We start from the raw sequence: 27,630 nt of genomic DNA on the forward strand, positions 1-27,630 counted from the left end.
TTTTCTAAAAGATTGCTCTTTCCTCATAATACAACAACCACATAGTGTAAAAATTACTTTAATTTAAATAATACATGGATTTCTAATACCAAAACTTTTAATTTCTAAATATTTATTATATGTAGTATTTCCAAATATTACAACATGTGCCACATTTTGGACTTTATCAGCCATACATTTTTACATATGCATACTTTAGTCTTTTGGCATTACCACCAGGTTCACTGTGTATTTAGAAAATATATGAAAAGTTTGAAATATGACAAAAATAAACAGATTTGCAAGTCCAAAATAAGATTGTAGTCATGTTTCACAGACACTGTGTATATTACATGTCAAGTAATTTTGAGCTGTCTGACTATGTAACACTTAAAACTTCTACACCAGTGTGGACAAAAATAAGAAAAATTCAATTTAAACATACCATGAGTTCTTTAATCCATTCACAGTGATATCTTTAATGTAGGCGCCACACTGGTGAGATGCTACAAAATGTAAATGTCAGTGCAGCCCATGCTGTTGGGCTAACATCCATGCTCTTTCTCTTCCAGACTTGAGCTGGAAGTGTGGTGGCTGTCGATGTTGCTGGAGATATCTGGGGACATCGAGGACAGCAGGGGATCACTGGGGGAAATTGGCCCTAGGCTGTTGTCCCTTACCAGCTCCTTCATTTTACACGCACTAGAGCTGCCGTAAGGGCCGGGGTCCCCCGCATCTGCTGGTATATGGTCAAAGGTGATGGTGCCGTTGTTGAGGTCTAATGTGGTTGGAGGGGACATGTCAGGGGCAGAACTATGCTGGTAGAGCTCTGATGGGCAGTCACCAAGGACGGGCTCCTGCTTAATGGCACGAGCCATTAGCTCTGACGTACAGACAGTTGGGGATGACACCACTGTAAGACCATGAGCACGGGCTTGGATTTCCAACTCCTAGATAGAGATAAAAACGGTGGAAATATTGCACATGTTTTAACACTGGAACAAAAAGTACATCTACGCTAATCAACTTCAAAATCATGTTTTGTGCAAATTTACTAAGCCAGCACAAAACCTGGAACATAGAGCAAAGAAGAAAATCCAACTAAAGGCATCTTATGAAACTCACTAATGGTAGTGCTATATCTTGTTTGTAAAGTGCAAAACAATTGGTGAAAAGATGAAAAGGGGGAGGATGCAAATACACTGCCTGGCCAAAAAGTCGCCACCTGGACTTAACTAAGCAAATAGGTACGACCTCCTATTGGACAATTACTGCATGGGCGATTATTGTTCAGCTGGTTATTTAACCCCAACTGGTGCAATGAGTTGGTTCTCATTTCATAAACAGCTTTGTTGAAAGACGAATCTTGTGGTCATGGAAAAGATGTTAGTGTGTTTGAGAAGGGTTAAATCATTGGCATGCATCAAGCAGAGAAAACATCTAAGGAGATTGCTACTAAAATTGGGTTAAGAACTGTCCAACACTATATTAAAAAGTGGAAGGATAGTGGGAACCCACTGTCTTTGAGGAAGAAATGTGGCCTGAAAAAAATCAAATCGAAGAAAAACAACAGTAACACTGCAAAAACTCAAAATCTTACCAAGAGTATTTGTCTTATTTCTAGTCAAAATCATCTCATAACACTTAAAATAAGACAGAATCAGCTAAAGGGCAACATTTCAGTAAGCTAAAGGAACTTGTTTCAAGACAGTAAATCTTAAAACTAGAAAAAAACTAGACAATTTTCACTTGTTTCATTGGCAGATTTTTTCTACTTAATACAAGATATTTTAGCTTGAAATAAGTGAAAAAATCTGCCAATGAAACAAGTGAAAATTGTCTAGTTTTTTTTCTAGTTTTAAGATTTACTGTCTTGAAACAAGTTCCTTTAGCTTACTGAAATGTTGCCCTTTAGCTGATTCTGTCTTATTTTAAGTGTAATGAGATGATTTTGACTAGAAATAAGACAAATACTCTTGGTAAGATTTTGAGTTTAGAAATCAGGGCTAAGTTCAATAGTGAAAGTAAGAGCATTTCCACACGCTCAATGCAAGGGGAACTCAAGGGATTGGGACTGAACAGCTGTGTAGCCATAATAAAACCACTAATCAGTGAGGCTTCAAATTGCTAGGGAGCAAATGGAAGAAGGTCACGTGGTCTGATGAGTCCAGATTTACCCTGTTCCATAGTGATGGGTGCATCAGGGTAAAGAAGAGAGGCAGATGAAGTGATGCACCCATCATGCTTAGTGCCTACTGTACAAGCCTGTGGGGGTGGTGCTATGATCTGGAGTTGCTGCAGTTGGTCAGGTCTAGGGTCTAGGTTCAGCAGTATGTGCTCCAAGGAGGTCAGCTAACTACCTGACTATACTGAATGGCCAGGTTATTCCATCAGTGGGTTTTTCTTCCCCGATGGAACGTTCATATTCCAAGATGACAATGCCAGGATTCATCGGGCTTAAATTGTGAAAGAGTGACACAGGCTACGCCCACACGTACATTTTTGAAAACTGAGATTTTCCGTTTTTAAAAAAAAATTCCGTCCACATGTGCAGTTTTGAAAAAAATATCTTCGTCCACATGTAAATGCTAAAAATGGCTAATCAGAAGTCTAGAAGCCTGGGAACGAAAGACTAAACAGGGTTTTGTACCCTCACAAAACGTTAAGTACTTCCAAAAAGTTTTTGTTCCCTGGAAAGGCAGATAATTTTGTGTTACTTTTCAAGCGCCTCCAACATTTCAAATGTTAATAACTAAAGATAGTATTTTGGTTGGTGTAGAATCACAACTTAGGAATGAACAAAATGCATACAGCCTACATAAATTTGAATTTTTAAAAAAAAGTAAATTCATTCAAAACCAACATCGGGATTTGGGTTGTGACAGCAGCTGTCTTGAATGTAGAAGGCACCTACGAAGTTCACCCTGACGCCTTTCTAAATGGAGGGACAGTAACTGCGTGTATATATGTAAGTGTGTAAAATAGTCAGGTTAACAGCAACAGTATTTTGTCTATATCCGCCATTGTAGAAATAATCACATATAAACAATAACGTGGCGCACAGCTTCACGTCAAAAAAGGCGCACACCTTTGACGTTGCATCTCCGTTTTCCTCATCCAGACGTAAATGCAAAAACTGAGTTTTCAAAAGTCTCCACCCTGGCAGGAATTTTTAAAAAATCGCACTTTTCAGTGATCGAAAACGTTTACGTGTAGAGGAAAGGTGCATACGCATAGAAAAATCTGTGTTTTCAAAAATACCAGTGTACGTGTGGACGTAGCCATAGATTGGCCACCACAGAGTCCAGACCTCAACCCCATTGAGAATCTGGATGGAAATAAATCTTGTGACATTGCAGAAACTTATCGACTTAGCGAATGCATGCTGTAAAGGCAGTCCAACAAAATATTAGAGTGTGTGACCTTTTTTATTTTGGTGGCGACTTTTTTTTTGGCCAGGCACTGTATGACACAAATTACTCAAAATTGGCTGAAACGTCTTTTGAATAGAATACTTTTTTTTTTTTTTTTTTTTTTCCAGATAAAACCTTCTCTGGTTTTGCACACAGGTTCTTTTGCCACCCTTCATGCTATACCTGCCAAACTATACTGGCTGCTGGAATTAACAGGATAATTCCTTTATATATTAAAGTGTCAAACACAAGTAGCTTTCTACATATTACCTGTAATAGATGGATTAAAAGAACAAGCATTTGTTAATTTTGTGTAAAATACTGTACATCTGGGATCAAGTAGATTTTTGCAGATTACTGCAACTAATTTTATGGTTTTACTTTAAAAAAAAATCATGACCATAATACTTTAAAAAAACCTACATAACGTCTGCAAAGTCTTAGAGTGACCCACCTGTATACGGAGCATAAGATGCCGATTTGCGTGCTCCAGCTTCCTCTGTCTGCACTCAAGCTCCTTGGCTCTCTGCTGCTCTCGCTGTAATTTCCGAATGTAGTCCACCGAGGCTTTCAGAATAGTGCCCTTGTTCCAGCGCATGTCTCTGGGGTATACATGAGACAAATATCTACAGTCAGAGTCAGCTGACCAGCTGACCAAAACACCTCAGGGTTCTTTACATCCTGCTGAGCAAAACGCCGATTGCATTTTAAAGAGACTTTGACACATTAGGAAGTTAAAACATGGTTAATGCATGAATCACTACAGTAGGCAGACAAGTAGATGGCTGGGCACATGCATCCATTAGCATGAATATATGCAAAAACACTTACGGATCATTTGACTTGGGTATTAAGGTTCCCAGCTCTTTAATGCGATCATTGATGTTGAATCTCCGTCTTCGTTCAACTAAAATGCAAAGTAAGCACATGAACTGTGAACACAGATTAATATAACTTTACAAAACAGCTAGAAGTAGAAAATTAAGTATAAAAATAACAAGCTATTTGCTTTTTAGGATATTTAGGCGAATGCGTAAACCACTACACAATGAAGCTACTAAAATTAAACATAAAAAATTGAAATTCATTTATATTTTGATTGCCTTACTTAAGTTGTGGTTGTCCTTCTTCTGTCTCTCTTTTGCCAGAGCACGAACTTCGGCCTCTGTGAAGCAAAAGATGGCTGAATAGCAGTACTTTAGACAAAACCATTGGATTACAATGTGATTTAGATCACAGTAAATGAATTCATTTTATAGGTTTGTATTTCACATGCTCTAAGGTTTGTTTAGCATATTTGAAATCTGTTAATCACAAGCATTACAAAAAGTAACAATCTGAAGGCTAGAACTGGAAAAAAGCTTAAAGTTTGCATCTCAGTTTTTGCAATATACAGTAGTATAATGTGTGCAATTTAAAAATACACAAAACACTCAACATACAGTTTCTGAAAGTGAAGTTTTACAGTTTACAAAACATTATGTCTTTTTTTTCTCTTCATTTTGCTTTGCTTACCTACTGGAAAGCTCTCTGGCCTTTGATAGTTTTCATACTGGCCACAGGATCCAGGCTTGTCCAGTACTTGCTTCATGCCAGGAGCTGGAGTAATTATTTGGCACATGATTGACTTAACAGTATTTTGTGCACTTCTAAATTGCACACAATATTGACATCAGTCTAAAGTAATCTATGTATTTAGATGTAAAAGCGTCTGAGTGGATTGGGATTCCGTCATACAAAACAAGGTTATGCATGTATTTTATCAGCAGTAAATTTGCCATTAACTTTTTAGATACAGAAAGGTCACAGAAAAGTGTACTAAACTGAGTGTCCACAAATATACCTGTAGTAAAGGCTTATACTTTTTCTAATCCAAACGCTCATAAATTGAGTGTTAGTTTACCAGTGAATTCCCTTTTAATGTTGGGTGGACAATTGTTGATGGAGAGGCCTGGTAGCTGGAGACTTTGGTTGGTGTATACATCCAATAAATTTCCCGACACAGGTAGCTGTTGGTGTTAAAAACCTGTCATTATAGTGTCCTCTTCAAAAGAGCAACTGCCATATATTTTATTTTAAACTCAAAGAAGAAAGTGTCAACATTACACACTTTGGTATTTATTGTAGTTTTTATTTTATCTTCAAATAAATTACCTGGTTGTTCATTTGGATTCCTGGATCCATCAGTCCAAGAACATCTTCGTTGTAGCTTGACTCCAAGCTAATAATATCATCAATGACATCATCCATCTGTATAACACAAAGGCACATTTCATGAAGTCCTAACTCTCTGTCGAGACATCTGCATGTAAGGATACTGAATATCCTTGAAGTGAGCAGGTATACCTCTTTCTCACAGTTGGAGCTGAGGGTGAGCAAAGCCATGGGACTATTGGGTGCACTGCTGCCAGGACCGGGTGGCATACTGTGTTCGGGGGGCTGGCTGCCAGCTTTACCACCCAGGGTGGTTGACAGATACTGCCTCACCTGCTGCCGCTGAGCCTGCTGGATGTGGTATTTGGTGGGACTTTCCAGGTGGGTCTGGACCTAAGTGGCAAAGTCGTAAACATTACACCACATTAGTTTTGGATTTATTCTTTGACTAAGCTCATGTGATACAGTTATGGGTAAGGACAAAAATACACTTTCACATAGAGAAAAAAAATAGATTTAAAAATGAATGTTTTCATTATAATAATTCCAAACACCTGTCCCAGTGTGGTAAAAGCACAAATTAAAAATGCAAGAGTTTAAATGTTCAAATGTTTCCAACTTCAAAGTTCAACTTACAAACCCAAATCAATCACACTTTACTACTCTGTTACATTAAAAGTTCCCCTGAAACCACCTTTTAAAAACCAGATAATCTAACTTGCTTGCTTTGCAACATTACGGTGATAAGATGTTGAAATGTCCAAGCAAAATTTCTTTTACATCAAGCTCTCTTTTTTTTCTTTTTTTTTCGAAAAGAGCACTATATAACATTTCAGCACCTCCCCAACTCATGCAGCAATTTAAATACGACTCAGTGTAAAACAGCTTCCCTGTCGTCATTTAAACTAAGACTTGTGAACCGGGTACACATAATGAAGTATGTAGAACTCAACCCTAACCCTCAACCCCAAGCCCTATTTTCAATCGCAGGAAAGATGTTTGACTCTTTTGATATAAAAATCATATCTACTCTTTTTTTTTTCTAAAATATTAAAATATGTCAGCCCATCTCACCTGATAGTGGCTGTATTCAAGCATCTCCAGCATGGTTTTTAGGTATTTCAGAAGTTGAAAATAATGCACATACAGTACAATCCCTTTATCTTGTTAGCTTACACTGTGGTCCACAAGTTAGCTTGTGCAAATCTGACAGTAGTCACTGGTCCTGCTTAATTTATCCAATATTTAAGGCTCATTAGTTATGCAAGTTAAGAAATGGAGGAGGACACCAAGACTCATCCTCCCACTCCTGTGTTGTTCCAGATTAGCTATGAATTTATGTCTTTATAGAGCCCATTTGACGTCACAACTTGCAGCTCACAAAGGAGTCTTTCTACTGGTTGGCCAGTAATCTGCGAACCGAAGCTTGCTTAAGGCCAGCTAACATTTAATCTTTAGTTCTGCTCATCCAGTATAAAACATTATTTGTTCTGAGCACCCGAAACACAATTGACACCATTGTTTCACTACGATCTAGCCATACGAAAACTCAAACGTATGCTGTATTTCCTAGCCCCATCCATTTAAAACATTTTTTAGAGGTTAATTACATTTGACCATCAACAGTTAAAAGTTAAAGTCACATTGATATTATATGTATATATATGTCTAAAGTGAATGTCTTGGTTTAGCAGCAAAGTATTTTTTCATTCCTGTTTTTCCTATCTGGCTACAGTTTTGTGCTGCCTAGGTCAATTCTCTTTGTATTAAGGAAAATTAACTTGGAACTGAGCAAAAGTGAACAGGGGTTTATTGCTTTTCAAATCTTTTATTGAACACGCTTTATTTTTGTGAATTGGTTGTCACCAAGTTCAGTCAATGGTGCACTGCATTGAGCCCAGAGGGTGTGCTGAATGACTTGGAAAAAATGTTTTGGCCAGAGATGCATGAAGCGTAACGCTGGTGGAAGTCGCGTTGTTTTCTTCAAAAGCAAACTGAAAAATTTACACAGATGGTCCTGATATGAATAAATCTTTTGAACAAAAAAATGACAAGTTGGCTTGTCTTACATAAAGAACCGGAAAGTAGTGACCCCTTATTGGCCCTTAACAAGCATAAAAGATGGAACATGCAGATAATAATACTGAAAGCTGGGAACCAGTGCTATTTTACCCAGCTTTACCAGAAATGGTACACTTCCGTCGCTGACTAGAACTATCAGGAACAAAAGATAAGAAACAAAGATGGGGAAACAGCCGAAAGGCATTACCCAGGAATAGAATAGTTCCAATGCTTGTCCAACAGGTGGTATAGAGCCACATGTTACACACATATTGATGACACTTTAATGATCAATATTTATTATATGAGTATATTAGGTAAACTGTAGGTACTGTGTTTATCCAAAAGATTGATGCTTAACTTGTGTTACATGTAAAATAATATCTGGAAGCAACAAGGGAACAATGGTGTGAAAAAATAAAACATTGCATTTTTATGCTGGCTGTGCTTTTGTCCTTTAAGCATGAAATACATAAACAAGATGATTTAAATAAATATGTCTTGCGGCCAAGCTGCAACCCCTGGAACTGGAAAATGAATTCAATGTGGAAGTGACACAAACTGCAGCTCCTCTAGCGGCCCGTGTGGCTGACTTCAAAAGCGAGTCAGAGCGAACAAACTTACATGTTAATTTGCTTTTTAATGCCAGGAACAAAAACAAAATTGCTCTTTATGACTATTTTCCTTTCACCTTAATAACAGGCATCATTTGACCTTTGACCTTCTTCTATCAAGAGCGTCCCACAGTGCTACAATAACGTCGAAGTCCAGGAATCAAATCACCTTGTTGGAGCAAACGAATTATTTTATTTATGTAAAACTGTGTTGTTGTTGGCATTTTTCACAGATTCAACTGGAAAAAATTGGAACAAATTATGTGTTTGTAGTTTTTCCTTGTTATACAATATTTGAAATTTAAAAACTGTCACGGCTAACAGAGTGAGCCGTGTGGAGAAATAAATGAGCAGGCACTCGCTGAGATGTGAAGGAGGTTTATTGTAAAATAAAACAGAAGGAGAGAATGGCAAAACGGAACTAAAGATAATCTATACTGGGTTAAACTAAACGGCAAACCTGAACACGAAGGTGGGCAAATGCACATGAAGGTAGACAGCAGGGAGAACACATGGAAGATACACAGGGAGATTACACACAGGTGGGGAACACAGCTGGAAGTAATTGACAAGACGAGACAGGGGAAGCAAAATTTCACATGAGACACTCACATGAGACACGGACCTTCACAATAAAACAGGAAACAAGAAACAATTGACAAGAACGCAGACTTAACCCTGAACTAAACCTACACTAAACACGAGGGCACAAGACACAAGACCTGAGAACAAAACCCTAACCAGAATAAACTGAAACATAGGATTATAATATTCAAAATGAGATAACTAAAGAATCAGAACATAAACCATAATACAGATAAATACCAAAATACAAGAAACTGAACATGCTGGGTCAAATGACCCAAAACCGTGACAAAAACAAACAAACAAACAAAACACTACATTTTCGGAAATATCTGTAGGTGTTTTCTTGTTTGTTTGTTTGTTTTTTTTGTACTACTTGAACACTAAAGTGGCCGCCACATGAGATGACAGTGCCAGCAGTGGCCCACAGGGCATTTAAGTTATAGATGCTTCCACTAGGGAGTATCATTCGAAGGCAAAGCATACATTTTCATTCCTATGCAGATGATACCTAGCTTTCATATCTATGAAGCCAGATGACACACGCCCATTAGGAATGTCTTAAAGACATAAAGATCTTGATGGTCTCCTATTTCCTGCTTCTAAATTGAGATAAAACTGAGGTTATTGTACTTGGCCCTACTAGCCTGATATAATATATTATTATCAGGCTCTCCTAAAATCTCCCTGAAAATCATTCAGGGTCGATTCAAAATGCTGAAGCAAGAATGCTGACAGGAAATAGAAAGAGAGAACACATTTCTCCCATATAGGCTTCTTTACATCGACTCCTTATTAAACCAAGATTTGGAAATCTCAGCCCAAGGTCTTGAGTAATCAGGCCGCATTTTATCATAAAGACCCCATAGTACCATATCACACCAACAGAGCACTTTGCTTTCAGACTGCTTGTTTACTTTTGGTTTCTAGAATGTTTAAAAGTAGAATGGGAGGCAGAGCCTTCAGCTTTCACTACAGCTTTTCTCTGCTTTTAAGATCAGGCTTAAAACATTCCTTTTTGACAAATAAAATGACCCTGAAACCTCCCTTAGTTACGCTGCAATAGGTCTAGGCTGCTGGGGGATTCCCATGATGCAACATGTATACACCATCTACATTTAATCATTAGTTATTATTAATCTCTGTGTTTCTTTCTTTCACAGCATGGCATTTGTTCTGTTTCCTTCTCCTCAACCCAAATTATTAATGAACATTTTCAATGTTAATGTTGCTAATGTTCATGAAAACAGACTAACCATTTTCACTGTACTGCTACTATTAACAGTTTTTGCAGTTTTAATGAGAAACTTCATCACCACATTTATTACATTACATTTTATTTAAGAAGGACAAATAAAGCCCCTATTCACAGACACCTGTCTTTTCTGTTTGTATAATAATAATAGTGCTGTTCAGGATATTTCACTCATGATGACAAGCACCATTAGACTAACTGTGCATGTTCTTGTACCACCGACATGGTGTCAAATTTTCAGGCCATACTTCACAGAGGGATAACATTGATGTCACGCCAAATTATTTTCCATTTTGGGCCCTGCAGATTAACCATTAAATAAAGTTCCACAGTGCTACCAGTAATTAAAGCACTGATTTGAAAGCAGATTCAATGTTTTTGCTAGGAAAACTGAAGCATCAATTATTTACACTATTTTAAATTACATTTTGTGATTGTCAATAATGTTTTATGTCTGCTTTTACAAGCAGAAAACAACAGCAAAGCAAGAGGTACTCTGCACTGAAAGCTCTTTGTGTGCTTCTTTTTTCATGATGAAAAATAGTACACTATCTCTATAATCTCACATTTATTCAGAGATCCTCTTGATGACGCTTTTTTGACGAGGGAGCTCATTAATGCCTATATGAGCCACTGCATCTCGTGTAACACTGATAGAACACGGAGCGTCACGCCTTTGTCTGAATTAGTGGAAACTCAGTAAAAGCTTGAGAGGTGAGCACAAACAGAAGAAGAGCCCCCTGGCTCGACGGAGGTTTATACAATAAAACAGAGAAAGCATTCTCTGCAAACTCATAGTAGAACGTTTCTTTGTCTCTTCTTCACAGCTTGGCCTTTTCCTTCAGCAAAACCTTTGGGTCTAGAGGGAACTATTAACAAGGGATGTATTTCATCTATCCCTACAGCAAGACGAGCTCTCACTTTATTCACAGACTCTTTGTGAGACAGAGGTTTATTACCTTCTCAAGGAAAGCACATGGGTTCGTGCTTTAGACAAATGCCTTTAGGACCAATAACATTTCGAGATAGTCGTCACTCTTTGACCCCTGAAAAGAAATACATCCATTCATATCACTCCACCAGCCCCACTCCACTGTTTCTAACTTCCTTGGCAACCAGCCACACTCAAAGCATTCAGTCAAAAGGAAGATGCTAATTGTGTGAGCTAACATTTAAGGATATGGCTACAGTAGCAGTCCTGACTACTTAAGATCTTTCCTATCTTAGGCAATGCGAGTCAGTAACAGAAGTACAGTGGATGGATTAAAAAGTCAGGCATTAAATCAATTATTTTATAGTTCATATCTTGAGTTTGAGAGAACAATATTAGTGCAGTAAAATATGCTTTTCTCTGATTCAGCCATGTGCTGAGTGAATTTGAGCATGGTAGCAGCATATCCGTTTGTGATATTCCTTCCTTCTTTGATATTCCACTATCAGCTCTCAGTGATATTATTGCAAAGTGGCAGCATTTAGGAACCACAACAAGTTAGCCACAAAGTGGCAGACCACGTAAAGGCACCAATGCTCTGCAGACTCAGTAACTGCAGAGTCCAGCCGTTCACGGATTTATATGTAAAACTACAGAGCCCCATGGTTTACAATAAACACACACGCACACAAAAAAATGTGATTTCTCTGGTCACTGGTCAAGCTAAGTCCGACTGAAAGTAGTATTAGACATATCCAGGACATACACATTTCAGTGCTATCAAAGCACTACACGACTAGTAATGGGGTCAACAAAACTATATGAAACATAAAAACAAAAATGGAGGACCACAAAAGTTAAAATGAGGCCCAGAAGCATCAAAAAGTCATCTGTAAATTCTTTTTTTCTGTTCTTTTCCAAGTAAACCCACAAAAATAACACTAGTCATGCTTATATTTTGGATCAATTTTTTTATTGTGTTCATTTAAAAGAAAAAAATTAATAACACCTTATAATGAATTTAAAAATACTATACTAGCAAAAAATACTAAAATTTTCTTCTGTGTAATTTTCAGTAGTAGAATAATTGATCTCCAACATAATATCATTTTTGTGAATTTAAGCTGTTGTATTTATGGAAGGAATTCACATAAATACAAACACAAATATAAAAGTTTGTGTTTAAGGTGACAAATTTCCAAAGAAATATTTTCCTGACAAATGTAAGACATAAGCTGTGATTATCTTTAGTACAGGTATTATTACCTTGACTTTTTTTGATAATTCAGTAGAGAAAATGTCAGTGCCCATAAATGATGCACTGCAGGATTTTAGCATGTTCAGTTAATGAACAATTAAATCTGATATATTAATGCATGGTACCATCAAATTCGTTATTATTTTTTCCATGTCCTGTAGCCTGATATTTACACCTTTAGCACATTCCCTTTTCCTTCGTTTCCCTTTTCCTTCCCTCACGGTGCAGAATTAAATAAAGTTGTGGCCACAGTACTTCAGAGTGTAATTACTGCTCTACAAGGCGAGTGATAATAAGTGCAGTAGCTTGATATTTTTTTTAAGTGGCAGGTAATTTTAAATTCAACTTTACAAACAGATTAACAAAGATCACTAAATACAAAAATATTTCTCCACAGTTTGTCAGAAAGTCTGTCTGCAAGCTAAAAACATCTCATTGGAACTTCATACTATTACAGATGTAAGGTAAGGAAAAGGGCGGGAGATGTTTAGTTATTCTCCATAGTATAGGATATAGTATTTTCCATAGGCCTATTTATAAAGTGGAAATTCAAAGCTTATGTGTGATGTCCTAATTCATTTTAGATTTTTTGTTTGTTTTTTAATAGTCAGATACATGGATCTATACATTGTTGCTAAAATTATATTTATTGTACAATGTCTTTTAAAGCAAAAGACATTTTTTTAATCAAAAACTGCTGTACTAGATCATTTGGTGTCGTTTGGTGTAGTGCTCAACTATTTGTTTTGCAGTGCTGTAGTAAAGTCTACAGTAATGCTTGATACTGGACTCCGTGTCAATTTTAGGTAACATCAAGGGTAGCAGATTAAGGTGCTGATGCTGATTAGATTCATATAATAAGTTCTAGTTTTTTAAGGCTAGCTAATGCTTATGCTAATGCTAGCTTCAAAGCAGCTGTAATAGCTCAAGTAAAATCTGCATATCTTTTTGAATTCAGTTTGATAAATCCATGAAACACAAGGAACATCAGACTACCAGCACAGATCATCTAATCTCTGGACGTTCACAAAGAAAAACCTATTGTGACATAGAAAACACATGATGTGACTTATTTGTAGTTGATTCTTCAATTCACTCTGCACTGCTAGACTTAATCTTAGGGTTCCTCCACTTGCCAAAACCTATTTGAACCCCTACTCATAACACCGTGAGACATTAAGAAGCAGACAGAACATACTTTAATAACTTTTACACATCTGAACAGACCATAGTAGAATTATTAAGATGGAGTTTTCACATTTCTGCTGTGCCTAGTATTGTTTGTATTATATAACTTTTCTAATAATAATAATAATGATAATAATGTCCATCCATCCATCCATCTTCCGCTTATCTGGGGCCGAGTCACGGGGGCAGCAGTTTAAGCAGAGAAACCCAGACCCAGAGAACAAGGTGCTCTCAGGCCAGCTGAGACATATGTCTCCAGCGTGTCCTGGGTCTGCCCCGGGACCTCCTCCTGGTGGCATATGCCTGGAACACCTCACCCAGGAGGCGTCCATGTGGCATCCTTGTCAAATGAAGCTGAACTCCTCACTCAATCTCTGAGGGAGAGGCCAGCCACCCTTCGGACAAAGCTCATTTCTGCCGCTTGAATCTGCGTTCTCATACTTTCAGGCACTACCCAAAGCTTGTGATCAGAGGCTCCAGTGCGAGCTGGAGGCCACCACTTGATGAAGCCAACAGAACCACATAATCTGCGAAAAGCAGAGACGAAATTCTGAGACCACCCAAGTGGAAGCCTTCCACCACTTGGTTATGCCTACAAATTCTGTCCAAAAAATTATGAACAGAATCGGTGACAAAGGGCAGCTATGGCAGAGTCCAACGCCCACTGGGAACAAGTCCAACTTATTGCCGGCTATGCAGATCCACCTCTTGCAACGGTTGCAAGGATCGAATCGCTTGTAGCAACAGGCTAGACAAATACGTGACCCGGGAAATTCATTGCCACAGAGGACAGAATTGGGTTTCTTTCAGTGCTTTTTAATATCAATAAGGACCAAAATCTGTAAGAAACATCTTGAATAGAGGCTTTATTATATTCCTCAATTGCCATAATTCACTCATGTTGACATGATTTACTGATACTGGCACACCAAAATACCAACATATTTGGCAACATAAGCAGATCACAAGAATATGACAGAATACACTTTTCTGGAAAATGGAAAGTGCTTTTCCACTTTGCTTTAGCTGTTTATTCATTGCACTGTGAAGAACATTATGATCAGTTTGATCATGATTTGCAGCGTTTGGCCGAGTACTGCACACAAACTTCTGTCAGCAACCACATTAACATCAAGCAGCAGCCTCCACTGGCAGCCATAGATGCCCATAACATTAACTCCTCTGTGTTTGACATATAATGTGGCATATGACTTGTTATTATGTTTCTCAGCATCCCTGTACTTTTCTTTTCCCACCACTTTGTTAATATTTTGGGGGGGCACTAAAAATATTGGGGTGGCACACCAAGAACCGAATTTCCAGTTTTATTATGATGTTGTCAAATATAGGTTACTTGAAAAATCTGGCAAAAAAACAGAAAAATAATATAATTATATGCGTAGATAATTTCCAGGTATTAAAGTTGATGTCACTGAAAATAGGTACATATGAAAACCAATAAAATAATATTTTTTAAATCCATTATAATCGGTTTTGATTGATTGATTGGAAGTCCCTGCTGAACTAGTCAGTACATGGAATCTTTTAAACATGTTTTATACATGATTGCTAATTTATTCTCTCCTAAAGCGACTGCTCCCTCTATGCTGTTTTCCCCTCAACTTAATAATGGCGTCCTTCAGTTGCATTGCATTTATTTGGACTTCACATTGAGGATTCCAATAATAGCTTCATTCCTCCACATATTTATGTGTTTAATTTCTCATGAGACAGCAAGCTTCCATCTGACAATGAGCCGTCTCATTCAATTGTCCTGTTACTTTTGAAACTATGTATGATGGTAATAAATGAACATTTAATGTAATGCTTTTGTTAAACCCTTTGAATTAATGCTGACAATCAGCCCTTTAATCAGATTTTACCCTGGGTTAAATTCAAATGGTGCTTTAATCAGCAGAAATTAAGGAAAAAAAAACTGTCATTCTTCAAAAACATATCGCTGTACTTGTCTTTGAAGTTTACACAATGATATAGCATTTAACAAGACAAAGCAGTCACATATTTTTACACAACCGCGGCCACTGTTATTCCAGAAAACCCCATACACAGAACACAATCTGCTTTCTACTGAAGAAATGGCCCCCATTAAAACTTTTAATGTTGTTGTATAGGTCGCCTCCGCCTCCCCCATAGCTGCCCACCCTCAAGGGCTCCTCTTTTTTACAAGTATCAACTTAGCCTTTGTTCAGACGTTTTGTTCGTTTGATGTAGATACAGTTAAGAAATCCTTTGCATATGTTGTAATAGAATACATAATAAACATAAATGTTACTGCGAGGCCTCTTTTTGAGAAAATTGTTGATTTTTCAAGAAGGCAGCAAAAAGTCTCATATCCAAAGTGATCGTAAGAAGGATTTTGAGTTGAACAACTACACTATGTTGTTTTGACATGGCCTGAAGGAGTCGGTTTGCTCTCTTGCCCAATGCCCTCACTAACACTTCTCTTTAGCAAAGAGCAGCTACAGCAGAGACAGGCCAATTCATTAGGAGGAGGAGTTTGGGACAAAGACATGTTCTTTTTTCTTTCCCTAAGGCTAACGGGTAACATTAGAAAGAATGTAACATCCTCTTCCAAGAATGAGACACACAGTCCAGTCAGTGTGGGATTAGAAACATGCACTTGCTTAAGTTACAAACAACAGAGCTTAATTTAGCAGCTACATAAACACGCTGTCTGGCTGTCATGTCTGATGTGGGAGCTTTGCACTCGACTAAACTTTGAGTTTTAAAATTGAAATTTTAACCAAGCAGTGTACATTTCCATCTTGCCATAATGAGAAGGGTCACGCACTTCCTCAGTGTCAGAATTTACAGATGAAATGCAGTAATAAAAATATACAAATGCTATATTTTATGTTTGGAAATTCGTGTCATGGATTTTGAGACTTGTTGAGACATGTCCTACTCTTGTTAAACATTATCTCGAAGGATCGACTGGCTCTTCGAAATTGAGAACAGAGCTTTAGGTATACTCTGAGAAATGTAACAAACAAAAGACTCTCTCTTAGCTCGTTTACAGCTCAGTCTGAGCCAACCCCAAAAATCAAATAGTACAAAGATCTAGCATTATTCAGCTTATGTGCCTGAAGTTTGAGGAAAAGGTCAGTGTAAACCACAAAAGGCTGCACGTGGACTTGAATCTGATGGGTTTTTTTTATTTAGGGCTACGCAGTGCCATCAAATGACTTTGGAAAATCTTTGATGGCACTGTTGAATAAATTCAATTTTTATGCATGAAGATTTATGAATTTAGTAATTAGTTTACATGTTATTTTAAAATTCTAATATAAAACAGCTCATATAAAATAATCTTTTAATAATCTAAATCAGGGGTGCCCAATCCCAGTCCTCGAGAGCTACTGTCCTGCAGCTTTTAGATGCATCCCTACTCCAACACAGCTGAATCAAATAGTTGGATTACCAATTCGGCATGCCATCAAGTCTGGCAAAGGCCTGATAACGAGCCATTCATTTGATTCAGGTGTGCTGGAACAAGGACGCATCTAAAAGCTGCAGGGCAGTAGCTCTCGAGGACTGGGATTGGGCACCCCTGATCTAAATAAAAGCAAACTACCAAAAACCATCCCACTAGACATAAGAATCATGAAAACATAAATACAAACTCAGAGTTTAGCACTGAACATTATATTATATAAGGAAAAATGGTTATAACTGCCACATGAAAACATGAAAAATGTGACTAAAAATGCAGTTAATACAATGGACAATGTACACTCGCAACTAGTATAGCACAATTCTGTACACCTTTTGTGTACAGAATTGTTATTCTTAATTTTTCATGGTGTCCAATAAACAAGGTTCCACCACTCCCTAAAGGTGCTCTGTTGGACTGATATCTGGTAACTGTGGATGGCATTTGAGTAAAGTGAACTTATGGTTATGTTCAAGAAACAAGTTTGAGATGGTTGGAGATTTGTGACATGGTGTGTACATGCAAAGGGATGTACATGGCTGGCAACAATACTCCTATAGGATGGGAATGATGCTTAGTTGGCACTGAGGTGCTCAATGTGTGTCAAGAAAATATTTCCACACCAACACTGGCTTGATACAAATCAAGCCATGCTTTCATCTTGTTTATGTTTAATTCCTACCCTACTATGTGAATATTGCAGCAAAAAGAGTCATCAGACCAGGCGCAGTTTTGTGCATTCAGAGATGCTGCAGCGATGCTATTCTGCATGCCTTGTTTATGGTTATTGTTGCTTTCCTATTGGTTTGAAGCAGCCTGCAATTATATCATCAATAAGGCATTTTCACCCGGAGATATTTTCTATTTGTTAGACCATTGTCTAAACCCTAGACATCGTTGTGTGGGAAAATCCCAGTAGGCTAACCTGTGTGCTTCAACAACCATTCCACATGCACTGAGTTTGTCCCACATGATTGGTTTAGATATTTGCATTAACAAACAGTTAAGCCAGGGAAACCAAACAAAGTCAGGTAGTACTGGTCACAGTACCAGGTAGCATCGAACTGCCAAAACACTGTAGTTCCTCTAATAGCCTAAACTTAAGAAAAAACTGTGCAGGGGTTACATATTCATACAACTCGCCCCTTTAACTTGTATTATTATTGTTGAAAATAATTGAGGCACATGGCAACTTTGAGTGGCGATTACCTTCTGACTCTGAAAGAGTCTCCAGCAGTTTCAGGTTAAGACCACTTCCTATTTGTACCGGTGTTCCACAGGAATCTATTCTTGGACCTCTTTTATTCACTTTCTATATAAGAAATATTATCTTTACCCAACTCAATATCACAGTAATAGACATGCCAGTCAACATTTGCCCCTTAAACATCATTCAAGAAAATCAAAGATGACGATTGAATTTTTACATAGGAACAAATCTTGATGACTATAGATTGTACAATCTATAGTTTTGTCTACCCTAGCTTGTGGCACTATTGTTTATATACATGCTTCCACATCCGCCTTGAAGGCTTGTGTATTACGATTTATCACAGGTGATTTTTTTTCTCACTAATCATTGTATCATACATAAAGAAGCGGTATGATGCTCCTCAGGAAACTGAAGAGAGCCGCATTTTATGATATTTGTTTACAAGGCTCTGCTGAAAAGATTCCCTGCTTCCCTCAGCTTCTTTACGGAATTTAAGCATGCGATTTACGATGTCCCATTACAGCCATGGATACTTTGATGCTTATAAATGGACTGAACTACAAAAAGTTATGAAACTGCATTTTCTGATTTCACTGGAACATTTCCAGAGATAATATTTTGTGTATAAAATAAAACTTCTTTTTCACACCTTTCTTATTGTGTGATCATGTATAATGTGTCCTTTTATTATGCAGCTGTCTATCTCAGTTTTTGTATAGCCTTTGTGTACACTGGTCTCACCTGAAATATAGAGCTCAATCTCAAATAGACTACCTGTTAATAATAACCTTCTTACTCAAATATGGTCAGTTCGAAATAACTTTAACTGATCGCTTTTTATGTTCATAGTTTTTATGTTAATTTTGAATAAAATGACATAAACACAAGTCGTATGCATAATGAGCTAGATAAATAAATAAATAAAATTATTTTTAATCATTAATCCTTCCAACGATACCATGCAGAATCCTACCACAAACCCAGAAAATGATGGCTTGTGAGCAACTTTGATAGGAGAGAAGCCAGGTGGGACATCATGTGCGACAGAGCTGTAAAAACAGGTGTAATGCCTATAAACAAGTTAACTGATACCCTCGGTCCTCTTGCTTCTCATGTTTCTCACTCTGTAAGGAATCTCGGAGTGTTTTTAGATAGCGCCTTTAAATTAGAGAAGCAAGTGTCCACAGTTGTGAAAACAAGTTTTTATCCGTTACGTGAAATTGCCAAAGCTAAGCCCTATTTCCTCCAAGAGACCTAGAAACACTTATTCATGCCTTCATCACCTCTAGACTGGACTACTCCAATTCTCTCTATTTGGTTCTCCAACACTCATCTCTCCATCGCTTCCAGTTAGTCCAAAATGCCGCTGCACGTCTTTTAACAGGTGTTAGATTGTATGAACACATCGTTCCAGTTTTAGCAAATTTACACTGGCTCCCTGTAAAATATCGTAATGATTTTAACATTCTTTGACTTACTTTTAAAGTTTTAAATAATATGGCGCCTAGTTATTTAAACAAATTCCTCAACATGTATGAGCCCAAAAGAGCACTGAGATCATCTAGCCAGATGCTCTTAGCACAACCAAGGTCTCGATTGAAGCATGGAGGAGATCGGGGCTTCGCAGTAGCAGCACCCAGACTCTGGATTAATCTGCCAGAGGAGATTCGTACTTCAGAGTCTATTCAGTCTTTTAAATTGCGTCTTAAAACTCACTTTTTCACTTTGGCTTTTAATTCGAGTTCAGTATGAGTACCATCAGGCCTGTTTTATGCTTTTATTCTTAATTCACTGTCTTCTTATTTATCTGTATTTGTTTCTAATTTATCTATATTTGTTTCTCTATTGTTTTCTCTTGTTTTTAACCGATTGTGAAACACTTTGGTCAACTCTGTTTTTTTTAAATGTGCTATACAAATAAATTTTGAATTGAATTGAATTTGAAATTGCACCTGCACACATAATAAGAGAATTTTATTCAAACACAGCCGAAGCAAACAAGACAAAGTTCTGAAACTTAGAAGGTGGACTGGCAGGCAAACTTTAAATAGGTGCTGATGAAGCTTTTTCATGTCTGTATGTTGTTCCATGGAAAGTAGAAGAGACGTTTTGTAACAGCTCTGATATGATCTTAGAAGCCACAGTGTACGCACAGCACAACCCCAAGAAGAACAGTTCCAGCTCATAGGCACAAGGAAGCTTTCCTATCCGTTGTGCACCATGGAATCAAAAAGCAGTTATTATTGCATAGTAAGATGTTAAACTGCAAAAAAATCACCTTTTAAATATTTCTCTAACAAGTTTTCAAACTGAGTGTGATTTGGTTTTTAGATGACCTGAATATAATTTTATAAGCAGTGCTGCCAGTCTTAAGTAGTCTGAATTTTAGCTGGTCCTTAAAGCTTGAGACCAGTGGCACTATCCCAAACATGGGATAGATCAAGTATTTCTTATCTTACATTTTACCATCAAGTCAAAATGATCTAAACTATTGAAAAACAGTCCACTAAACAATCCATCCTGATATGGCATTGCAGCAAGTCTGGTTACTCAAATAAGACATTAGAGTTTTGTGTTGCTACAGTTACTTCCCAAGGATAACATAATAAATGGGATTTAGTTAATTCATCCCACAATTTAGCAAACACTTTTGGCTGAAGCAGTAGCTCAAAAAGAGACAAAATTTCCGTGGGGTTACGAGTAGAAACAACAACATTATCAATTCCAATAGGGGTCCACATCATGCATTAAAAAACTTAAATGGTAAAGGTTAAGGATGTGGAACTACATTATTCTATTTGTTAAAAAAAAGTGTAAACATTATCTCAACTCGGGTTATTTTTTAACAATATTATAGTTATTGATACCATTAGGTCTGACAAAAAAGAGGCATTTGTGTAAATTAAAGGATTTGTTTTTTATTAACAACAATATGTCTTCACTTCATGTTTTGGTGTTTTATGACCCCAATTTCTCTGCAGCTCAAAGCTGTCTCCTTGGTTATGAAACTGTCAAACATCAAACCCCTATCATCATCAATTACCAGCCGTCTGCACCAAAATTTTGGCCCTAACTCAGTCAAATCCAAAAACAAAAGTTATATGCAGTTCTGTGAAACCCAATTATTAACACTGCTGAGTGAGTGCCTTTGTCTCAATCCCTGAACTGGTTTTACACTCGATTCTCACAGGGGTCAGAGAAAGCTTGACTAATTAAGGGCCCCCCATCCCCTTTTGGACTTCAACTGAGCTTTATGTTTTCACTTTCATGCTCCAGCAGCTCTGCCTGGTACTTCTAAGCTAATTTTGCACTGAATACATGTCTTAAGGGGGGGTCTCTCTGATAATCCAGACAGACAAGGTTCAAACTGTCAGGAAGTGTTTGCCCACATGGCATTTCTGTCTGGGTTGTGTGAAAGTTATGAAGTATAAGAAAAAGATCCTCCAAAAGAATTCCATAAATAGTCTGCTTTATTACAGCAATGTTGTGTTTTTCCATGTAACAAGTAACATTATGGCAGGTTTAAACACAATGATATATCAGAGCTGCAACACATCAGCAAAAAGACTGTGAGCAGCAGGAATGAACCCAGTGAAACACAGAGATGGTAAAGACATTTTACTTTAACTCAGATACACATCAAATCTGTAGAGCCAATCCATCAGCTACACACCAACTATAGTTAAAATTTTCTTTAACAGCCTCTTACACACTTAAAATGCAGAATGTACAAAATCATACTTTCTCTTCATCTCAAACCTGGAAAAATAACTATATTTGAAGACCTTTTATTTTAGGAAACTAATATTTATAACTAATATATATGAGTTTTAAAACCAAACTGTATTTGTGCAGACTGAAAAATGTGTACACTCACACTTTCAGGGTCTATCCGGTCATTCCAGGACTCAGATGAATGAAAATATGTCAGTGTAGTGGAGCAAATAGGATTAAATGAGTTTAATGCCAAATGTCTGGAAACAGGAATTCTGTCAAGAGATAATCCCCTGTATGGAATTAACACAGTCCCCTCTTTAAAAAACTGTATTTGTCCATAGTCCATAATCGAGTTGAAATTGTGATTTAAAGAAGAACAAAATCATTAAGCAGGTTTTGGAAGCAAGGATCAACTGGAGAATACCCATTACTGATCACCAGCGACTCAAGCAGGTTTTCCAGAGTCTTGGAAGTCTTACCTTCAGGTCCTTTATGGATGACTGACTCACAGCAGAACGGCCAGGTGGAGGCGTCAGGTGGTGGACAGACCTGTGTTGGGCGTTGTGGTGAAGAGGGTCACCGGACTTCTTCTTCCTCGCTTCCCTACACTCTAGAACCTGGTAGGGGGGAAACACTGGCATCTCTTGGAGTTGGACCTGTGACATCATGGCCGGTAGAGGGGGGGAATCCTGGCAGCGCTTGTAGAGGCCATGCTGGTTCAGAGGAGCACTGCAAACACCGGCCCACCCAAGGGCAAAAAACGGAGGGAGGAGTTAAACGAGCCAGGCTAAACAAAACGCTGGTGTGTATGTACTTGGCCAATGGCATTTTTTCCTGAGCCATCCTGAGTCACTGAGCTATATGAAGTATTGTAGTAGAGCACAATGTAATGATTGAGCAAGAGGGAAGCCAGAGATTCTTTTACTGAGAACATGTTATTGTTCTATGAATGAGGGTGAATGATGCATTTATGCTTCATGGACTGTTATACACTATAAGAGGGTGGGTAATTATCTATACAACCCTGAACACTGATGTAATCTAACTGATTAAGTATCCTAAAATAAAATAGAAAGCATTACTGCAAGAAATGTCCGTTTTCTTTTGTAACTCTGTTTTTGGTTTGTAAAAATATCAAGATTTGGGAAATACACCATGATGTTCATTAGGTGCTAACTTTGGCAGTCCTGTAGTGCTACACTGGGCTTTACAGCTATTCAAATGGCCAGTGCTATCTTTAGCACTATAAAAACGTGCCAATGCTAATAAGCATTTAGACCAAATTATTAAGTTACCAGGCAATAAATGTTCCACAAAGCTAAGAGAATTGCGCTATAATTCCTGGTTATGGGTTCAGTGCATTATGCAACCTCTACCATGTTACTCATAGTAACTGACCACTGGACCAAAGGTCACTCAATGGAAAATCAGTAATTGGTTCCAACTTGACCCCCTGAAACATGAAATGTCTTTTCGTACAGTAACCCTAACATCTTTACTGAAGCCATGCAAAACTTTACCTTCATAATGTGAAAACATTGTTAAATCAATATGTAAGTCAAAACAAAGTTGTGTTTCTCATGGGACTGTGGCCCAGCGTTTAATATCATTGGGTCTGCTTGGGTTTCCATCTATACTCTGCCAAGTCTGAAAATTATTTCAGGGAAATCTAATGCTGACTATGAACCGTCAGACTCCAAATAACCGATCAGCTTTGAGGTGTGAGGCAGTGGCTTGGGCCTTTGGAAAACCTTTGATAAACATCGCAGATTTACTCGTGTGCAAAAACTCGGTCTGTCCTCTGAGAGTTCATCCATTCAAATCCATATATATATTTCAGCAGACAGCAGCTGCACATCCCAAACTGAACTGGGTCTGGCAGTGCACACGCTGTCAGGATGAGGCATTCCCTCAGAAAATGATCCTTTTGATAAAACCACTTCAAATCCTCTCAGCCTGCGCAGCTGTGTGATAATCGCACTAATTAGGCTGGCATGTCAAATCTAGCCTCGGTCCACAGCTATTGCTTTTACATCACCAGTGAAAGAGCTTCAGGAGAAACTCTCTTTTTTCTTTTTTTACGCAACCTATTTCACAGAAATCTACATCTTGTTTCATTAAAAGTGATTATTTGGGGTCTTGCTTATGAAAAGTAAGTTCCAGTTCATTAAGTTTTCTCAGTCGTTTTATAATGTTCAGCGTTTGTGTGTCGTATATTGATTTTCCATAGAAAAATACCTTCCATTCGGCCTTTTAGAAGATACAACGGTTTTCATGCACTTGCTATGGTTTAAATCATACTTGTGTTATAACCATATTTTAAAAAGCTGAGTCATGCTTAATTTAGTCTGCAGTTCATTTGTTAAGGTTCAGTGAGACTGGCTGCATTCTCATTGCTGCCTTGCTGTAAATATCAATAAAAAATCTATTGAAAATCTAAATAATTTGAATTATTTTTCTCATTTCACAAGAAGCTGAGTTACTGTGAAATAATCCTAACTCGAAAAAACAGAAACTGATTTACGCTGTCAGGGTTTAGGACGTATGTACTTATGAGTCAAAAAAGCAAACACGCAAAGTAATATAATTTTTTTATGCACAGATCCATATTATGCTCATGAGCTTTTGTTTTTAAGTGTAAAATAGTGAGGTATACATTTAATTATATTTTGTTTGGAAAATTGGAAAGTCTTCTTGAAGGACATACAAAGCTCTTCTTTGCATGTTGGCTGCCTTTTGTTCTGGTCTCTATTAAGATGATCCCACACTGCTTCAATAATGTTGGGGTGCAGGCTCTGGGCAGGCAGTTTGATGACTGATAGCGCTTCATTGCATGTTTTTTATTCAACTATGCTTTGACTTTTTTGGCAGCATGTTTGTGGTCATTGTAATCTCTGAAGAACAAAGCCAGTCCCAATCACACTGTTTCCAGATTGTGTTATATGGTGGATCTAAATTTGACTATCTGAGCTCATAATTCCATCAATTTTGAAAAATCTCTCGCTTTAGACACCCACTGTTGTACGTCTTTCCTGGCCTCCTCCATTGGATTCATCACTCTATAAGACCTCTTGCCAATGACTTTAAATATGTAAATATGGCTACCTTTGACAGCCGCCCTTCTAGTGAGACCATTTCTGATGAAACTCCTGCTTCAGGAAATGGATGGATCAACTGAACGGCCTGATATATCTGCGCCAGGAATTTGCTGGATTTCTTTTTCCATTTTCTTAAGGACCTGATTCTCAGGTACTCTTCATCTGCTGTAGATATTTTAAAGCCTCGTCTAGTTTCCTCAAATGTTTTAAGGACACGCTTTGTACAATGCCAAGTTTTCAGCTTCTTTGGGAATCATCTTGTTGGTGCAAAAGTACAATTTTATATCTGTCTGTTAAACTTTGTTATCTTTAGCTTTTTCCATAGATACAACAAAAAAAATGAGAAAAAATCACATGCTTTTGCAATAGACAGTAACAGTAAGTAAGTAAAAGTGCCTAAAGACACAATTTTAAAGTCGTCAGTTATGTGTAGATCAACACTGTTTCATCCCTTAAGTTCTTTTCTTATGCTTGAATGATTAATAAGTCAATTGAGCAGTTTAAAAAAAACAAAACAAAACAATTTCTTTTAAACGTTCAGGTACGAGGATTTTATTTTATTTTTTTTACATTATTAGCCTGCCAATTTTGTCCTCTGCCATAATGGGAACACACTGTCCAAGGAGAATGTAAGTGTGGAGTAAAGTTAGCCTCCCCAATAAGTTATAAGTCTAGAATGACCAGATTTCCGACAAAGGACTGTTTTTGTGTGAGGTGATGCGGGGCATGTACTAAGCTGAGAAGTAGTCTGAAATTCTGATAGATATAATTGGAAAAAAAAGCATACATACTAGGCAGGTTACAGTATGGTCTTTCCTTAAATGTATTTTTTCCCGTTTTAAATGGAAGCTCGAGTTTGTTTTCTCGGCCCTGTGTTCTCATGTCCATTGTTCTCTTGCTATAACAGCTGGTATTCCAGCTGCTGTTCTATGTACTAATCCATCAATGAATACAACTACAGCCACAATGTATTTTTTTCAAAGATATGAAATGCTAAAGGATGAGGACGTTAAAACACTGTTTACATTGTTTAAGTGTAGAAAAAAGACTATTGGAAACAAACATGCAGACACCCACATTCTCTGCCCAAGTGGATCTTATCAGTCACTCAACATCCTACGTTGGGTCATAATTAAGGAAACAACCATCTTCTTCCCATTTACAAAAACATGCTGATGCACAGTGTACATGGATAGTCATGTGATGTGCATTCATTTGTCATAGTTTGAGGTTTTTGTTTAGTTCCTACTTTATTTTGGAATCTCTGATTTTATTGAATGTTCCGTCTTTTAGCTTTATTCATACTGTTATACCATATACTGTTGGAAAATTGTCTTTCAGTGTTCCACATCAAACTTTTCTAAGTTTTTGTTTCCTTTTTCTTGTTCCGGTACAGCAGACTTTTGATAAAACTTTAAGGACTTTAAGGACACATTTTATACATATTTTCACCAGTCATAATGATCCCAGAAAGTGAATATGGCCATTGTGTAACAATACTTAAGCTTAACTAGTTTAAAAAAGAGAAACGCCATTAGTCATGTTTTGCTTCTCCATTGTGGTTAGTGTGTTCCTTACATCTGCATGTGTTTGTTACTTAAATACAGAACCAACTTTCTGTCATAGCTAAACCTTTAAAAAAAGTGACTTCTAATTGCATATATGCATACACGTGCCCGAGCAGATTATCATTTGTCTTATTGTAATTGCACACCTGTGTTTCCTAAATTGATTGAACACATATTTAGTGCCTCTGTGAAAATTTGACTAAACAATAATGAGCTGATGCATCACAAGTATAAATAAATGGATTGTGTCTACAGCAAAATTAGTCCCACAGAGTTGTTTGTGAAATTAAGATCTCAAATTCTCCAAAAACCTTTTGTCTTTTGATTTTATACAACTACAGGCCATTTCTCTACATTCGGAATTTAACCCTAGAACACTATCGCCGGGTGATTTACACCCGAGCAAATACATTTACATGATTTCTCTCTCCTGCAGCTGTTTGCGTGTCGAGGAGCCTGTGCCTTCACCAGGGAAGTCTCAAATTTCCCAGGAATGGGTGGACCAAAGACCAGCTTTCCAGAGTCATTATTTTGTTTTAGGAGGGTTTTTTTTCATTTTGTTAGACATGGCACAGTTGAAAGTAAAAGAACACCACTGGAATTTGTCATGTGTTGTCATATTGTGATATATTTGATTACTTTTTATTGGTTATATTATATCGGGTAAAAATCACCCGGCATTAGTGATTGTGTTACTATTTATAGCGATAGTGTTCTAGGGTTAAGAAAAAGATTTACATGCATGTGCAGCGCAGACACACAGCTGATGTGTTGCCAGTTGTTGACATAATAAAGTACCAATTTAGTCAATGATAAACAAGCTTCAGTTAAGTTCAGTTTCCTTCGGGATTAATAAAGTATTTCTGATTCTGATTCTGGGCATGTGAAACATAGCATTAAGGGAAACATAGCTGAATTTTATTCTAAACCCAAGAGGCGCATCGACCCAAAATAAAAAATCAAACAAAGACAAGAAGATATATTAACAGAGAATAAAGGAGGCTTCTTACCTTTTTATTTTCATGATAGTGACTCCAGGATTCACCCTTTACCACTGCTTCAGATTGAGGAATTAGATCCTTTCTTTTTTTTTTTAAAAAAGAGCTCTAAAATGTCAGAAGTGACACAACGCTGTCTCACTC

At 37.4% G+C, this 27,630-nt stretch overlaps 1 protein-coding gene across 6 annotated transcripts; it reads right to left on the reverse strand.

Annotated features, from left to right (window-relative positions):
* mitfa (melanocyte inducing transcription factor a) lies at positions 1 to 27,630 on the reverse strand. 6 transcript variants are annotated; one of them, XM_039612778.1, is made up of 10 exons: positions 27,499 to 27,630; positions 22,302 to 22,551; positions 5,739 to 5,939; positions 5,547 to 5,642; positions 5,296 to 5,401; positions 4,908 to 4,991; positions 4,501 to 4,557; positions 4,224 to 4,299; positions 3,847 to 3,994; positions 1 to 929 (listed from the first exon to the last, which is right to left on the reverse strand). In XM_039612778.1, the coding sequence occupies exons 1-10, from the start codon at positions 27,510 to 27,512 to the stop codon at positions 525 to 527; spliced, it is 1,437 nt and encodes a 478-aa protein (XP_039468712.1). In that variant the 5' UTR covers positions 27,513 to 27,630; the 3' UTR covers positions 1 to 524. The 6 variants fall into 6 exon arrangements, with proteins under 6 accessions (XP_039468712.1, XP_039468713.1, XP_039468714.1 ...); XM_039612779.1 differs by lacking the exon at positions 4,908 to 4,991; XM_031731894.2 differs by lacking the exons at positions 22,302 to 22,551; positions 27,499 to 27,630 and adding an exon at positions 6,621 to 6,828 and having other exon boundaries at positions 3 to 929.

This window comes from Oreochromis aureus, linkage group 5, assembly GCF_013358895.1.
Source record: "Oreochromis aureus strain Israel breed Guangdong linkage group 5, ZZ_aureus, whole genome shotgun sequence".
NCBI classification, from domain to species: domain Eukaryota; kingdom Metazoa; phylum Chordata; class Actinopteri; order Cichliformes; family Cichlidae; genus Oreochromis; species Oreochromis aureus.